The sequence below is a fragment of the Dromiciops gliroides genome, chromosome 2, assembly GCF_019393635.1.
Source record: "Dromiciops gliroides isolate mDroGli1 chromosome 2, mDroGli1.pri, whole genome shotgun sequence".
Taxonomy (NCBI): domain Eukaryota; kingdom Metazoa; phylum Chordata; class Mammalia; order Microbiotheria; family Microbiotheriidae; genus Dromiciops; species Dromiciops gliroides.
Window position 1 is genome coordinate 41,761,533 of NC_057862.1, and position 18,026 is coordinate 41,779,558.

At 46.1% G+C, this 18,026-nt stretch overlaps 1 protein-coding gene across 1 annotated transcript in view; it reads right to left on the reverse strand.

Annotated features, from left to right (window-relative positions):
• The window catches only part of WNT8B (Wnt family member 8B), a 111,313-nt gene extending 93,547 nt beyond the window's left edge, over positions 1–17,766 (reverse strand). The window contains exons 1-4 of the mRNA XM_043980288.1: positions 17,677–17,766; positions 14,522–14,576; positions 13,281–13,806; positions 12,941–13,235 (exon numbers count right to left, since the gene is read on the reverse strand). Of these exons, the coding sequence (XP_043836223.1) occupies positions 12,941–13,235; positions 13,281–13,806; positions 14,522–14,576; positions 17,677–17,766 (966 nt within the window). The remainder of the gene's footprint in view (positions 1–12,940; positions 13,236–13,280; positions 13,807–14,521; positions 14,577–17,676) is intronic.
• Positions 17,767–18,026: the final 260 nt, after the last annotated feature.

An 18,026-nucleotide genomic window follows, 5' to 3' on the forward strand; every position in this document is an offset into this window, starting at 1 on the left:
GTCGGATTTGAACTCAGGTACTCCTGAATCCAGGGCCGGTGCTCTATCCACTGCACCATCTAGCTGCCCCTATCTATTAACTTCTAATCCAATGTTTTCTTCTCACTCCATGCCTTTCTTGGCGTTTCATCAGCTCTTGGAATTGTCCATCACTCCCTCAAGGTCCTGGACTCTGTTCTCTCTAGAATCAACCTCAGGTGATTTCAGCAGCTCATGTGAGATCTAAGCAGTTTGGTGGCAAAGTAGAGTGAACACTAAGACTTGGTTTCAAGAAGACCTGAGGGGAGCAGCTAGGTGGTGCAGTGGATAAAGCACTGGCCCTGGATTCAGGAGGACCCGAGTTCAAATCCAACCTCAGACACTTGACACTTACTAGCTGTGTGACCCTGGACAAGTCACTTAACCCCCATTGTCCTGCCCCCCCAAAAAAAAGAAGACCTGAGTTCAGACTTACCTAATTATATAACCTTGAGCAAGTCACTTAACCCTTATGAGCTTCACTTTCCTCTTCTGTAAAATGGGGCTAATGATAGCACATACCTCAGAGGATTGTTGTGACAATCAAATGAGATATAATATATACAAAATGCTTTGTAAACCCCAAAGTAAACATGTAAATGCTGGATAAGATGGCTCCCCATCTATATACCAATCAATAGCTATCCTGAGCTCTAGTGCCCATCTCCACCTGTCAGTTGTATATCTTTCTCTGGTTGTCCCACAGGCAGTTTAATTTCACTATGCCTAAGCCATAGCTTTTTATCTTCCATAGGCTAAAATCCCCTCCCTGAAAATTTCCCACCATTTTTTAGTTACCAGGGGTTTGCCACTGCTGTTATCTCTGATGCTTCCCTCTCCATATCTGCTTGCCAGGTTGCAAGGATTGAACTTCACACCTCTGGCATCTGGTCCCTCCTCTCCACTCATATGAACAACTGCATGGCCACATCATAATTGGTATCTGGGCTTTAAGCTTCTCTCCTCTCCAGAGGATCCTCCATGCCACTCCAAAGTGATTTTCTTAAAGGATGCATCCAGGGACAGCTAGGTGGCACAGTGGATAGAGCACCAGCTCTGGAGTTAGGAGGACCTGAGTTCAAATCTAACCTCAGACACTTAACACTTACTAGCTGTGTGACCCTGGGCAAGTCACTTAACCCCAATTGCCTCGTCAAAAAATAAATCAATAAATCAATAAATCAAATAATAAAGGATGTATCCATTCCCTACTCTGGCAACTACCTATTGTGCCAGTGTAAAACACAGATGGGGCCCTAGGTGGCACAGCATATAGAGTGCCAGGCCTGAAGTTGGCAAGACTAATTTTCCTGAGTTCAAATCTGGCCTTAGACAGTAGCTGTGTTTCCCTGGGCAAGTCACTTAGCCCTATTTGCCTCAGTTTCCTCATCCGTAAAATGAGCTAGAGAAGGAAATGGCAAACCATTCCAGTATCTTTGCCGAGAAAACCCCAGATGGGGTCTCAAACAGTCGGACATGACTGAAACAACAACAACAAATGAGCATGATGATAGCAACTACCTCATAGGGTTGTTGTGAGACTCAAATAAGGTAATAATTGTAAAGCACTTACCACAGTGCCTGGTACATAGGAAGCCCTATCTAAATGTTAGCTATTATTATTAGCCAAAGTGAACTAATTTGCTCTTCCTCTAATTCAGTATTGCAACTCCCACTTCTATGTCTTTGCACAGGCTGGTCCCCCTCTCTGGAATGCCCTTCCTCTTCAACTCAGCCTCTTAGAATCTTTATTTTCCTTCAGAAACCATATCCTATGGGAAGTCTTTTTAGATCCCCCTAGTTGTTCATTCTTACTTGCTCCTCAGATGATATTCCTTTTACTTATTGTTTCAATCTTGTAGCCTCACAGGAGAATATAAGATCCTTGAATGAAATAGCTAGCATTGATATAGTGCCTTAAGGTTTACAAAGCACTTTACATGTGTTATCTTGCTTCTCAACAAGGACCCTGTGAGAGACAGGTGCTATTATTATTCCCATTTTATAGATAAAGAAACTGAGGCTGAGGGAAGTTAAGTGATTTGTCCAGGGTCACAGAGCTAAGAAGTATTTGAGGCAGAATTCAAACTCAGGTTACCCTGACTGCACGTTCAGCTCTGTAACCTCTCTAACACCTAGTTGCCATTCCCCACTTTTTGTTCTGAATCCTCAGGGCCTAATACAATGTCTTACATGTTTGAGAGTATGGAGGCACAGTTTCCAGACCATGTGATTTTGTCAGTGTGGAGACCTCCTAATGAGTTCTGCATCTACTAATTCAGAGGGCACCTGCTCATCAATTGATAGTCTCAGAGAGTTGCCTGGAGGCACTGAAAAGATGTGATTTGACCAGGATAACATAGTCATTGTCAGAGGCCTTCTTGCCGCAGAGAAGGTACTTAATATCTGTTGATATTTGAATCTCAATATGGTATTGTTATCAACCTTATTATTCCAGGAGGAAATAGATCCTGAAAGGGGGAGACTTGGAGGCTTGACTTGATGCAAGAAAATTAGGAGGAGATAAGACTGAAAAGATAAACTGAGATAAAAATGTGGATGGCCTTGAATAGGAGGCTGAGTTTGGACTTTATCCAGTAGGCAGCAAGGAACCATAAAAAGTTACTGAACAGGAGAATGATTAAAAGGAAATCCAATAAGCAGATGCTAAGGTAGTTGGCAGGGTATATATATATATATATATATATATATATATATATATATATATACACACACACACACATATATACACATATACACACATATATACATATACATATATACATACACAATGTTTTCTACTACTTTTTTTTAAACATAAAAATGTTATGAAAGAAGTTTGAATGGACTGATGGAATCACTCATTCAATCAACATTTTTTCAAAAGTATCTCTCATATGCCAGGCACTGTGCTAGGTCACAGAAATCCGAAGGTCAAAATCAAGTGTCCTCACCTGGGACTATGTTTACATCACCCATTCCCTCTTTTGAGCCTTTCAGAGATCTAAAGATGGAGGGGTATTCAGAGGCCATCTTGTCTAATCCCCTCATTTTAAAAAGATGAAGAAACAGAGGTCCATAGAGGTCGATTTGCTCAGGATCACATAGGTAGTAAGCAACAGTGGCAGGATCTGAAGACAGTTCCTCTGATACCATAGCTAATGCACTTTCCACCATACCAAGCTACCTTCTTATACTACTTTGTCTCCCATCAGTCCATTGTCTCTTTTTACTGTCAGTTTAAACCCTCTACATTTTTTGGGGGGGGGGGGGTAGGGCAGTGAGGGTTAAGTGACTTGCCCGGGGTCACACAGCTAGTAAGTGTCAAGTGTCTGAGGCCAGATTTGAACTAAGGTCCTCCTGAATCCAGGGCTGGTGCTTTATCCACTGCGCCACCTAGCTGCCCCTAAACCCTCTACTTTCTTTTCCAAGGGAATCAGAATACCTGTTCCTCATGACCAATTCCTGTTCCTAGTAATGCTAATGCTGTCACCCAGTTACCTTGTATTTTATTTTGTACATAACAACTCTAAACGCAAACATATCTTACATGAAAAAAAAGAAGGAAGGTAGGAAGAACGGAAGGAAGGAACAAAGGAAGGAAACAAGCATTTATTAAGTGCTTATTGTGTGCCGACACTGTGCTACAAAGTGATACAAATACAAAACAAGTAAAACAGTCCCTTCCCACAAAGAGCTTATGTTCTATCATAGAAAGACAGAAGAGAAAGGAGGATAGGTAAGATAGGAACAAGGCAGCCTGGTTGAGAAATGGGCAAGAAGGGATGTAGAGGCTTGGTCCTGGGTGACAATATGTAAATAACTGTACATATATGATATCTACAGTGTAAATGGGAGAGAAGGCACATGCAGGTGAGGTTGCAGAAAGTGGGGTTTCAGCTGAGTCTTGAAAAAAGCCAGGGAAGGGGCAGCTAGGTGGCGCAGTGGATAGAGCACTGGCCCTGGAGTCAGGAGTGCTTGAGTTCAAATCTGACCTCAGACACTTCACACTTACTAGCTGTGTGACCCTGGGCAAGTCACTTAACCCCAATTGCCTCACTAAAAAAAAAAAGAAAAGAAAAAAGCCAGGGAAGAAGGAGGAAAATCATTCCGGGCATGGGAAGAAGCCAGTAAAAAGACACCCAGTCACCTGTAAAGCTCAGCAAAAAGGTACAGTGTTGTTGAATCTTATATGGAAGGGAACAAAGTGTGACTGGAAAAGTTGGCAGGGTCCAGGTGGTGAAGGACCTTGAAAGCCAAAAGGAAGATTTTCTATTTGATTCTAGAGGTAATAAGAAGACAGTGGAGTTTACTGAATTGGGGGAAAGGACAGGAGCAGACCAGACCTTTAGGAAGAGCATTTTGGCAGCTGAGTGGATTAGAGAGGGAAGAAGGGGGGTGGGGCACTGAGGAGACATGTGGTAAGAGCCTGCACCATGGGGGTGGCTATATGGGTGAAGAATAGGGGACATTTAAGGGAAAAAATATTGAGGGTAGAAATGGAAGGACTTTAGCAACAATAGATGAAATGAGTTTGAGACTGATGGCAAAGGACAAAGGGTAGATGTACACAAGTGTCCAGGAATAGTTCCAGGTAAGTATGGGAGAGTTCTGGGTGGGTGCTGGAGCTGTAGCCCTCCCCTCTTTGTGGAAAGTGGGGTTAGGATCACGTCTCTTAGCACTGCTCATCAGGGCCAAGTGGGCATCAAGCACAGATGCCTGCTGGGATGTTGGCCAGGACTCGGGGGTTCCCATTTCCTAAGGAACAAGGGACTGCCATTACTCAATATTTGGGCCATCTACCCCTAGAGTATTTCTCTTCTCAGGAAAAGTATCAAAATCTTCATGCAATGCTTCAAAAGGGAGACTCCCTTTGCCAAAGATAGAAGCCTTAGTCTGTGACCTTGCAGGAACCCAGGGTTGTATAAATCATGTTCCCCTCTGAGTAACTCAGGATTCTGCAATCAAGTCTCATATTGTAGGAATATTGGGAAGTGGAGGCCAGAAGTGAGGCAGAAGGGGGAGTTGGAGTCCCAACACCTGAATTCAAATCCTGGCTCTGAAGGAGTACCTGGGTGTGTCCCCTCCAAACCCACCCCCAGAACTGGGGAGCAGAAAGGAATTTGGGGGTTGAGATGCTGTTTAGAGTGATCCATTTGTAACACAGTTATAGTTATCACGAAGATTACAGAGACTAAGCATCTTGTTATCTGACCTTATCACAGTTTATAGTAGAAAAATCAATTTTTTATCAAAAAAGCACAGTATCAAAGTTGGAAGAGATCTCAAAGGCTACTTAGTCCAAATTGTAATTAATCAAGAAGCACTCTCCTCCCTCCACCAATGTCCTGAAAATGGTCATCTAGCTGCTCTTTGAACACCTCTAGGGATGAGGAACTCACTAACTCCCAAGATAATCAGCTCTACTTTTGGACAGTTCTAAGGGTTAGAAAGTTTTAAGTGGGGAGGGGGTGATAAGCTTCTATTCAATGTCTACTCAGTGCTGCTGGCCCCACCCTCTGGAGCCAAAAAGAACTAGGCCAATCCCTCTTCCACATTGCAATCCTTCAAATGTTGGAAGCCAGGGGCAGCTAGGTGGCACAGTGGATAGAGCACTGGCCCTGGAATCAGGAGTACCTGATTTCAAATCCAGCCTCAGACACTTGACACTAACTAGCTGTGTGACCCTGGGCAAGTCACTTAACCCCAACTGCCTCACCAAAAAAAAAATGTTGGAAGCTAGTTCTCGCAGGAGCCCACCTAAAGCTCTTCTTCCCCAAGATGACCAACCATCCATTCCTTCAACCTATCCTTGGGTGAGGTGGTTTCACCAAACTTCTCCAGCCTGGTCACCCTCCACTGACCATACTCCACCTTGCCAGTGTCCCTCCTTGTCCTTTGTGCCATCCAAAGGGAATCCAGCATTCTAGAAGTAGTCTCACCAGGACAGATCATCTCTTCCACTTGTTATAGAACACTCTATTTTTATTATCACAATTCAAGATAATTAAATTATAATGAGCATTTCTAAAATTATTAGGTTGGCAACACACTTTACACTCATTTGATCCTATTTATTATTATTATCCCTATTTTATGGATGAGGAAACTGAGGCTGAGAACTGTCAAGTGACTTTTCCAGAATCACATGGCCAGTAAGTACCTGAGGCAGGATTTGAACCAGGTCTTCCTGATTCCAGCTGCTTCTGAAGGCATTAGTTTGTTTGTCTACTGTGTCATACCATTGACTAATACTGAGTTTAAAGTCCACTAAAATCCCCGGATCTATTTCACACAAATGTTGGCCTAGCCAGCCACCTCTCTGCTGACCTTGTATTTGAACAGGTGAGTGTTTGAACTCAGGTGTTGTGTCTCATCTTGCCCAGGCACCCGTGCCAGTGGTAAAGACCAGGCAGGAGACTGCAGGAGGGGAAAGGCCCTTCCTGGGGTGATAGCTGAGCAGAATTTCTTCAGAGCACCTGAAGTCCTGGGGTGGCAGAAGTGGGGAAACCAGTTGTGGGACTGCAGATCAAGGCCAGGAAGTCACTACTGGACCAGAAAGCCAGATATTTGGGGTTTGAGGGAGCTGAGGGTCTGGTTGTCTCAGTCACCTTCCCCAAATATGCTTCTTCTTATAGTGGCTACCTTTTGCGACGCAGATTGGCCAGTGTGGTATTTGGCCTGATTTGCTGTGTTCCCTCCTGACTCAGCCACGCTAATAAGGCAACATGATCAAATAATGTCCATCCTCCAACCTGAGCCTCAACACACACACACACACACACACACACACACACACACTCACAGCCAACACTTGATAGAATTGCATTGATGGAAAGACATTTTGAGAAGATCTTTCTCCATCCCAAGGTGTGTAAATTGGGTGCTGTGCTACAGTCTTCCCCCCCCCCGCCCCTGCCCCCCCCTTTTCTCTTTGGGTCTGTTTCACTATCAGTCCACTAGTTCTGGGGACACCCCTAGCATTGCTCTGACACAGTGGGTTTTTCTTGGCCATCCAGAATTAGCCATGGTAGACAAGGACTCTTAGGGTACAACTTGACTTGCAACGAGCCCTTCATAACAAAGACTAGTGGAAGACATGGTCTAAGGAGGGGGACTCCAAAATACATCGAAGAGATTAACACCAGGTCATGGTGGTAGGGCTCTTTCTGCCAGTTTCCAAGGTCTTTTAGTGTGATGGGAAGGGAGTCAGACATGATCCCCTTTGTGCAAGGATTCCCCCCATGCTCCCTAACCCTGAGGGAATAACACCAATCTGTCTGATGTATGCATGGGGTACCCACCTCACAGCTCCAATTGTCCCAAATGCCTCCAGGTAGGTGTTGACTGTAGAAACTGGGCTAAGGGTAGGAAAAAATCTGAGAGTGGGCTGGTGGATTGAGTTATTTCAGTGAAATGTCATGATGGGCAATAGTTCAGCCTAACCATTCTGAAAGTAGGGAGGGTAGGGGGCAGCTAGATGGCAGCTAGGTGGCGCAGTGGATAAAGTACCAGGCCAGGATTCAGGAGGACCTGAGTTCAAATATGAACTCAGACACTTAACACTTAGAGCTGTATGACCCTGGGCAAGTCACTTAACCCTCATTGCCCTACTAATAAAATAAAATAAAACAAAACGAAATATAACAAAAAGAAAGTAGAGAGGGTAACAGCAGAGATCCTAGATTCTAGAGATCCATTAGTGACCTCAGTCCATTCAACCTACCAGATGATATAAGGGAAGGGATTAAGCATATATTAAGTGCTTTCTATGAGCCAAGCACTGTGCTAAGTCCTTTTACAAATATCTCATTTGAACTTCAAAACAACTATGTGAGATAGCTGCTATTATTATCCCCATCTTATAGTTGAGAAAACTGAGGAAGACAGACTAAATGACCTGCCCAGGGTTGCACAGCTAAGAAATCGCTGAGGTTGGATTTGAACTCAGGTCTTCCTGAATCCAGGTCCAGCGCTCTATCTACTGTGCCACCTAGCTGCCTATAATAAAATGTGGAAAGGTATATCTTTACCTGGAGGTCCATGAATACTGTAGTAGGAGACCCTGACTGGAGGAGATCTGAGAGGGATAGTCATGCAGTTGGAAAACAACTTTCAGAAACAGATAGGGGGAAGTCCAAGGCAAGACAAATATAACATCACCAAGATGGCATCATAGTTTCATATGTACATGCTGTTTCCTCCAACAGGCTACAAGCTCTTGAGAGCAGGGGCAGGGTTTATTTTTTTGTTTATTTGTTTGTTTTGTTTTATCAATCTTAATAGTATTTTTTCCAGTTACATGTAAAGATCATTTTCAACATTTGTTTTTATAAGATTTTGAGTTCCAAATTTTTCTTCCTCCCTCCCTTCCTTCCCCCTTCCACAAGACAGAAAGCAATCTGATATAGGTTGCATATGTACAATCACATTAAACATATGTCCACATTAGTCATGTTATGAAAGAAAAACCAAAACCAAAAAAAGTGAAAATAGTATGGTCCAACCTGCATTCAGAATCCACAGTTCTTTTTCTAGATGTGGAGAGCATTTTCCATCATGAGTCCTTTGGAATTGTCTTGGATCATTGTATTGCTGAGAAGAGCCAAGTCTATCACAGCTGATCATCACACAGTGGCTTTTTTTTATTAATCATAAAAGTATTTTATTATTTTTCAGTTACATGTAAAAATAGTTTTCAACATTTTTTTTTTGTGGGGCAATGAGGATTAAGTGACTTGCCCAGGGTCACACAGATAGTAAGTGTCAAGTATCTGAGGTCAGATTTGAACTCAGGTCCTCCTGAATCCAGGGCCAGTGCTTTATCCACTGCGCCATCTAGCTGCCCTCTCAACATTTGTTTTTATAAGATTTTGAGTTCTAAATTTTTCTCCCTTCTCTTCCCTCTCCCTCCCCTTTCCAAGACAGAAAGCAATCTGATATAGGTTATATATGTACAATCACATCAAACATATTTCTGCATTAGTCATGTTGGCTCATCATACAATGTTGCTGTTACTGTGTACAATGTTCTCCTGGTTCTGCTCACTTCACTCAGCATCAGTCCACTTAAGTCTTTCCAGGTTTCTTTGAAATCCTCCTGCTTATCATTTCTAACTTGTTCGGCCATTCCCCAATTGATGGGCATTCCCTTGATTTCCAATTCTTTGCTGCCAGAAAGAGAGCTGCTATAAATATTTTTGTACATGTGGGTCCTTATCTCTTTTTTATGATCTCCTTGGGATGTGGACCTAGCAGTGGCATTGCTGGGTCAAAGGGTATGCACAGTCCCATAGCCCTTTGGGCATAGTTCCAAATGAGAGCAGGGGCATCATGTCTAGTAATTTGCACAGTTTCTGGCACATAGTAAGCGTTAAATAAATGCTTATTGGTTGTTTGATTCTCGTTTTCATGTCTGCAAGTCTTGTCTCCCTAGACAACTCACTGAAGTTTTTGGTTTTTAGCCCAGAATAACAATCTCAGGGCTGGGAGGGACCCTAGAAGTCATCAAATCTAGCCCATAGCTCAACATGACTCTGTCAACACCATACCTAAGAAGTGGTCATCTAATGACTACTTGTAACTCACTCTACCTGAAACAGTTCACACCACTTAAGGATAGTTCTCATTATTGGGAGTTTTCTTGTATTACACATGCTTGTTTGAAGATTCTACTCATCCACTCATTCATTGTTCCCTGTCCTGCCCTCTGAGGCTAAGCAGTAAAGGTATACTCCCTCCTCTACCGGACAATCCTATTATGGTGGCCTAAATCCACTCTTCTCCAGATTAAACAACCCCGGTTCTCCTAGTCAGTCCAGCTAAGCATAATAGCAGACCATCCGTCTCTAAAGCTGTTAACCAGAAGTAAACTTGATGGGGTCTCCTTGAAAAGAGAAAGGGAATACCAAGGCTGGTGGGAGCCAGGAACTATGTATACCTGAGCTCCATGTATTCCCTACAAGTGTCTCTGAAACTATGTTGCAAAAGTCAACAAGCACTTATTAATCTTTTATGTGCCAGGCACTATGCCCAGTGCTGGGACGACAAAGAAAGGCAAAAGACAGTCTGATTTCACAGCTCACAGTTTAATGGGGGAGAGAACATGCAAACAACTGTGGACAAAAAAGAGTCAGATATAGGTTAAATTGGACATCACCACAAAGGAAAGGCACTAGTTTTAAAGGGAACTTGGGCCTGTTAGTTATGCCAAAGATATAATGGGCAAAAGGATTCTCTTGATCTTTAGTATAGAGGCCATTCTGTGTGTATATGTGTGTGTGTGTGTGTGTGTGTGCATACTGGGAAGGGAAAGTTGTTCCCTCCACCATAGATGAGTTGTTTTTTATTTTTTGTGAGACAATAAGGGTTAAATGACTTGCCCAGGGTCACACAGCTAGTGTCAAGTGTCTGAGATTGGATTTGAACTCAGATCCTCCTGAATCCAGGGCTGGTGCTTTTATCCACTTCATCACCCACAGATGAGGTCTTGTTGTTGTTATTGTTGTTGTTTGTCCTTTGTTTTCTGAAGAAGACCAATGACATCACAGGGTGATTTCTTAACTCATTTGTGAATTGACTTTGAATGAGGTCCAACAGTGCAAAGTTAGTATTATTAGCCACAACCCTTCAAGGTTTTCCCTAGAACCCTGAGGGGAAGAGTAGTATTCTTTCTCTTGGGAACCTTAACCTACCAATTTTGTGGGAGTTAGGTGAGAAGCCCTGGCTTGGGGCTAGGGTAGGGGTGGGAATTGATACATTAGATTGTTTTGTTTTGCAGGGCAATGAGGGTTGAGTGACTTGACCAGGGTCACACAGCTAGTAAGTGTCAAGTGTATGAGGCTGGATTTGAACTTAGGTCCTCCTGAATCCAGGGCTGATGCTTTATCCACTGTGTCACCTATCTGCCCCCTACATTAGATTTTATTTTCCTTCTTTGCGGTTCCTCCAAGAGGATCTTTCATCTACCACCTCCATACCTTTGTATTGGCTGGCCCTCATGCCTGGAATGTTCTCCCTCCTCTCCTGGGTCCCCTGTCTTCTTTCAAGACTCAGCTCAAGGGGGCAGCTAGGTGGCACAGTGGATAGAGCACTGGAGGAGGACCTGAGTTCAAATCTGGCCTCAGACACTTTTGACACTTACTAGCTGCGTAACCCCCAGTTGCCTCACCAAAAAATCAAAACAAAAAAGACTCAGCTCAAGTCCCTCTTTTTGGCAAAAGACCTTTTTTTAATCTTCCAGCTGTTAGTGCCTTCCCTCTGTGGATTATCTCCAATTTATCTTGCCTATAGCTTGTCTGAACAGAACATCAAGGTTTGCATCCTGTTTCCTTCCTTCCCTCCTTGAAGGAAGGTTGAAACCCTTTCTTTGAATCTGATGTGATGTGATTTCCAGTTTTCTCCCCAGCTGGGTCATCCTCCTGGGTAGGATCACTAGGTTAGTCAATATCCTTCCTAAATTGGTGCCTGGAATTTGATCCAAAACTCTTCAGATATGGTCTCAGTGGTCTGAGCAGGGCAGAGTCCAGTGGGTCTGTCAGAGCAGATGCTCAGTAAACACATCAGTCACTTACTCAAGACTTACAGAATAGGTATGTTAGGGAGAGATAAGTAGTCTTCATGAGGCCCTGGGTCCCAGAATGGGAAGGCTTTGAAAAAGTCCTCGAACCAGGAGGGAAGACTTCTTTAAAGCTCTCTTTGGAATTACGGGAGGGCAGAGGGCATGGGGAAGAAGAGTAATTCAGCCTGGGCTTTAGGTACTAATCTCCAGAAAAGCAACTCTAGAATTCCCAAGGTCCCTGGGATTCTTGTTTTCTTGTCTAAACTAGGTTTAGGTCCTTGTTCTAGCTTTACCAGTTTTCAGTTTGGGGGCCATGGTGCTGTCTGAGGCTGGACTCCAGAATCTTTGTAGGCATTGCTCATTCTCTCCCACTCCTCCCAGTCCTGCCTTGGTAAGAACACTTAAAGGAAAGTAAAAATACTTACTCTGTAGAACTCCCTCCTGACCCTCCTGTCCTGCTCTGGTCCCTAGAATGCCAGAGGTTGACTGGGAAAAAAATAGTGCCCCCAAAGAGCATTAGACTTAGAGTCAGGAAGACCTGAGTTCAAATCCATTCAATTGTGAACTCCTTTTGCCTTTCTTTGTATCTGAGTGCTTAATACAGTGCTTGGCACATAGTAAGCACTGAGTAATGTTTAGTGACTGAAACCCAGCCTCAGATACTAGTTTAGTAACCCTGGGTACATCATTTAATTTCTCTAAGTCTCAGTTTTCTCATCTGTAAAATAGGAATAATAAGAACACCTACCTCAAAGGGTTATTGTGTGGATCAAATGAAATCCTTTATGTAAGGTGCTGGTGCTTTAAAAAACCTAGGGTGACATTTAAAAATTAACCTTTATTGTCATTACTAGTCGGACTCCAAACCCACTATATCTCCCTAATAAGACAGGATGTCCCAGAAGTCTTAGTGTGTGGTTTTTTTTAAAGATTTTTTGTTGTTGTTGTTGAGGCAATTTGGGTTAAGTGACTTGCCGAGGGTCACACAGCTAATAAGTATCGAGTGTCTGAAGCCGAATTTAAACTCAGGTCCTCCTGACTCCAGGGCCAGTGCTCTATCGATACACTGCGCTACCTAGCTGCCCCCACACTATGCCATTGTTGACTCTTGTAGTCAACTTGTCATCAATTAAACAATACCCAGTATGGCACGATGCAAAACTAACTGGATCCGGGGTCCCAGCTCTACCACTTACTACTATCTATGTGGCCTTGATCAAGTCACTTAAACTCTCTTGGCTGAAGTGAGCAAAAGGAGAGACTTCGAAGGTCCCTTCCACCTCTAAACCTATGACCCCCATAGGGACTGTGGACTCCCTGGGAACAGGGACTGGTTTTTGTTTTGATTTGAGCTCTTCGTACCCGCAGCGTTTGGCACGGGTGCCTGGCACACAGTAGTAGGTGCTTGATGGGGGCTCGTTGTCTTCTCACCCCGTTTGGGGATACAAAGGGAGCAATTTTTAAGGCAGAGCCCGATCCAAAGGAGGTACCGAAGTTTTCTCCTCCAGGGGAGTGGGGGAGAAGCCTCCCAGGCGGGGCCACGTAGGAGCGCGCGCTGAATGAATGGCAGTTGTCATTCATTCTCCGCGGGGCAGGCGGCTCCCGGCAGGTAAGGCGAGGCCGGGAGCGGGGTGGGGAAGTCCCCAGAGACGGGTAGCTTATAGAAAGGTGGCCGAGAGCAATTCACCGGAGAGGCCCGGACCCAGGCATCTCCCCCTGATTGGAGCAGCCGGCATCAGACAAGCTCGCCGGGCGCTGATTGGCGCTGCCTTGGTCAGGCGCTGTAAGCTGTTGTAAACGTAAACATGACCGACAGTAACCCGGGCCCGGGGGGGGGGTGGGGTGGGGCGGGAGGGGGAGGAGGGCCCGCCCCTCTCCATTCATGTCCCTAGCGGCCCCGCCCCGCCCCGCCCCGCCCTGCTCGGCTGCCGCCGGCTCCCGACCCACGCCCAGCCCGGCTTTGTGCTGCGGAGCGGCGGGCGTGCGCGGGGGTGATGCTGCGTGGCGTACCCAGGGGTCCCGGCAGCCCCGCGGCGGGGGAGGGGGAGGAGCGCGTGTGCCCTGGGGCTCTGGAACAGCCGATGGGGGAGAGCCTGACCTAGTGGTGATAGCGTGATAGCAGGCAGCCCTCGGGACTTTGTGTCCAGAAGCCTCGGCTCCCCGGGAGCCTGTGAGCTCTTGTAGGGCGGGAAGGCGCTCAATAGATGCTTGTTGCCTTGACTCGAGGGCTAAGGGGGCCCACTGCTACGCTGCTCTCCCTACTGGAGGGTATGGGTTTAGGACTTGTTAGGCTTGGGATGAACACCAGGCTGGGTGAGGAAATCCGACTGCGTGTGGCCTTGGACAAGTCCCTGGCGAGCCCTGGCCACCCTAGCGGCCTCAGTTTCCTCATTTGTAAAATGAGAGAATCGTGCTCCCAGATCATTAAGGTCCCTGCCGGCTTTGAAATTGTAGCCGTGCTGTCCAAGCCTCCTGGAGGACTCTAATACGAGACTATACCTCATTTTCCTCTTTTGTCAGGAGTTGGACCTCTTGATGACCCCCAAAGCCTCCCTTCCTGATCTAAAGCTTTGATCCCACGATTTGACGACGACCCCCCCTCCCCCCTTTTCTTGTTTCTCACTCCTCTCTTCCCTTCTGACTGCAGTTCTATGATCAGCCAAGAAGCCCTGAAATGTCTAATTAGCTCTAGCTGCCCCCAGCTCTCTGATCAGAAGAAATTGGGAAGGGGCCTTTTTGGCCCTGCTGGGGCTTGCTGAGAACCACCGTGAGTCAGCAGGGGAGAGCTAGCACACTGGCCCTTTGTGAAGCGCCTTGAGGCAGACGGGGAGGCTGTAGCAAGGCTGGGCAGACGCCATGCTCTGGGCACTGGGTAGGGACAGCTAGGAGGCTTGGACAAATAAGCATTCTACCTCCAGCTAGCGAGCTAGCTAGCTCCCCCACGGCCAGATCCCTGCCCTGCCTGGGCCTGCTGTGGGGGCCTGAGAGTCAGCACTTTCTGGGAGTGTAGAAAGTTAACCGGCAGTCACAGGACTCTGCCCCCACTCTTAGTGACATTTCACCCAATTCAAAGCAATGACAGGGTTTGAGAGGATGCCCTGTCAGTGAGCAGTCAACAACAGGAGCTGAGAGTCCCCTTTGTCCAGCGCCCTCCCTGTGGAGCTAGGTGGGGTAGGCAGCATTTATAAAGGAGGCGTTTATAAAGGCGTCCAATCTGATGGGGAAGGCAAGAGCAACACAAATCCAGTACTATTCAGCGGAGCTCCAGGGCCAAAATGAGCAAAAGCCAGACCCAGCCAAGCCAGCCTGGGATGGCATGAGAAGGGGGGGGAGAGAGCAGAGCAGAATCACTGACCTTCCTCCTGTAAGGGAGGGGGGGGGGGCCCGACATGACAAACCCCTAGACTTGGACTTGATTTGAATCTTATCTCTGATATTATCTGCTCTTTGAACTCCTTCACTTTATTTAACTCCTTTGAGCCCCTTTTATTTTTCAATTGTAAAGAAAGGGTGATAAATTGCTAGTGACAGTTTATGTATGTCTGGAGTAATTTTCCCCCATAATTCACGGACCCCTTGAAGTCTATTGGGGTCTATGGATCCCAGGTTAAGAGTCCTTGCTTGGAATTTAATTTTGCAGAGCAGGTTCTTCCGTGTAATGGTAGGGCAAGATTCCCTCCCTTTTCCCTGTCCCCCCTCCCCCCAGCTCCGTACACTAAGAGGATCAGAGGTCCAGCAGAAAAAAAAAAGAAAAAATCAGACAAGGTGAGAAAAAGATTCCAAACTTTAGGAGACTAAGTAAATGTGTTACTTTTATCTGATCCAACACCCTGCCCAATGGATGAATCCCTTCTAAAAACATATGCCAGACATCTAGCTTTGTTTGGAGACCTCTGGTGACATGGAACTCATTACCTGGTTAGATCACCTTTTCTATTATTCGACAGCTACGATTGTTAGAAAGTGCTTCCTTCTGCGCAAAGCTGCTTTCCTCCATTGTTCTAGGGATTTTGCCTTTTGAGAAGGAAGAGACCATCTAATCTCTGTTGTACATTATAACACTACAGCTATTGGCTGACAACTCTAGCATACACCTTCCTGAGTGGGAGGTAAATTCACTAAGGCTAGGGAGGGGGAAGGGAACGTGCAGTCATATAGTGCCTACTAGATGCCAGGCACTGTGCTAAGCACTTGCTTCTTTTTTTTTTTTTAAATACACATTAACTCATTTGATCCTAGAAGTAAAAGCAGGGGGCTGCTAGGTGGCTCAGTAGATAAAGCACTGGCCCTAGATTCAGGAGGGCCTGAGTTCAAATCCGGCCTCAGACACTTGGCATTTACTAGCTGTGTGACCCTGGGCAAGTCACTTAACCCTCATTGCCCTGCAAAAAAAAAAAAAAAGAAGTAAAAGCAGTGGAGATGGTCCTTTGGCTAGGGAGGACTTGGGCATCATGTGGTGGAAAAAGGACACATGTGGGTGTGTACAATGCTATACATTGTCCATATGTACAATATACATATATATTCACTGTACAGGAAGGAAACAGTGTTACAGTTTTATGTATGAGACTAACACTAGACTTAGAACACCTTGGTTTGAATGCTGACTGCCATTTACTAGCTACTTGACTGGTTTCCCCAACCAAACTTGAATTTTCCCATCTGTAAAATGGGATGATAATGTAGTACTCACCTCAGAGGCAACATGTTGTGAGGAAAATTCTGTATAAACCACGCATTGTCAGAGACTTGTGAGATGCTGGATTATAAAGTGCTTTCAAAAACATTCTCTCAGTTGACTCTCACTACAGTTTTGTGAGGGTAGGGAGGGTGGCTAGTGAAGAAAGCCCTAGTGATTGGGACTGCACAGACTTTCATGGGTATGGGGCCTTGAAACTAGGTCTAAGTTGACTGGGGGTGGGGGTGAATGGGGAGAGGGTCTGGCTCTCAGCAGAACTTCAAGGGGAAATCAAGGACATCAGTGTCCCTTAGCAGAGTCTTTGGGGACCTTCAGATTCCCCAGCCCCCGGGAGCAGGCATAGCACTAGGATGTGCCTATGCTCTGTGCCTGCTGATGAATGACATCAATCCTGAAAAGAGATGAGTCTCCTGAGCTGCAGCTCCCAGCTTGATTGTGGCTTGTCCCTTACCCAGATTCTAAATGCAGTACTGTCCTCTCCTCCAAGTGAGATTCAGGCTCTTCCCCAGAGGGGCTGAGGAAGACTAGAACATCTGCCTCCTCTACCCAGGGACTTCTGCAATTGCCCTAATTGAATGCCCCAGTGACCAGATGAAATTGAATATGGGAGGCCATGGCCAAAGAATTTAGCTCGTAGTGGCCAATCTGTTGTTGGTGAGCTAGCTAGCCTGTCCTGGGCCAGGTGTCCTCCAGAGCAGACTCTGAGTAGCCTTTAGGTAGAACTTCCTGGTCATTCTCTGGCTTCATCCACCAGAACTTAGGGTGTTTTTTTTTTACCCTTTTTTACCCTTCTATCTTGGCTCCTTCACCACCTGCATTTCCCCTCCAAATTCTCCTTCCCTAATTCGTTATTGAGTGTGCCCATGAAAGTGTTCCGAGGCACATACTCTCAGACACAAGCACGCGCTGGAATGTGCATAACAGTACTCATGCAGGTATGTTCACACACACAAGCATGCGTGTTCACAGATGTGTCCGTGTTAACTTGGTTATCCACTTCCCTGCAGACAAGCACCCATAGATGTGCAAAGGCAGGCACACCTACACCAGGGAGTACAAACTCAGGCTTCCAAGGGGATAAGAGGTCGAATTTGAGTTCCAGTTGTATTGACTACATGCTCGTGTCTGCGCTGGTTTGTCCACATGTGTGCTTGTATGTACATATTACATATGACTAGGTATTGTGTCGGGGTGGCTGTGTATACGAGGGGTTCTCTGTGTATTGGGGGGAGGGGCAAGGAAGCTCCGGTCCCAGTCCCCAGACTTCCTCTTCCGGAGGTGGTTTTCAGAGCCCCAGTGAAAGCAAAGATTCCCTCTTTGCATTTTGTGATTTTCCCCCCCTCCCTTCCCCTCCGCCCCCCATCCCGGGTTCAAGGACTGGATAAGATTCCGGAGCTACTTTCCTCTGGGGGGGTGGGGCGGCGGCAATATCTGGGAGGTGCAAGTGGGCTCGAGTCTGGCTGCAGGGAGTCCTGCGGATACTCCCCATGCTCGGGATATTAAGCGGAGCTGGCTACCTAGAGCCCAGGAGCCCGGCGGAGCCCGGCGGGATGGGAGGGGCAGGCAACTTCCCAGAACCAGCTGGCTGGGGGAGGGGGAAGGGAGCTAGCTCAAGTTACGTGTCTGCCGGCAGGACCAGAGCCCTGCCTTCATTTAACCTACAGTAACCTTTCCACCAGTCACCAAGCCCGGGAGGGAGCAGGGTAAAGGGGCTGGGTCAGCTCCAACTGCTTCTGTGGGTTCCCCACT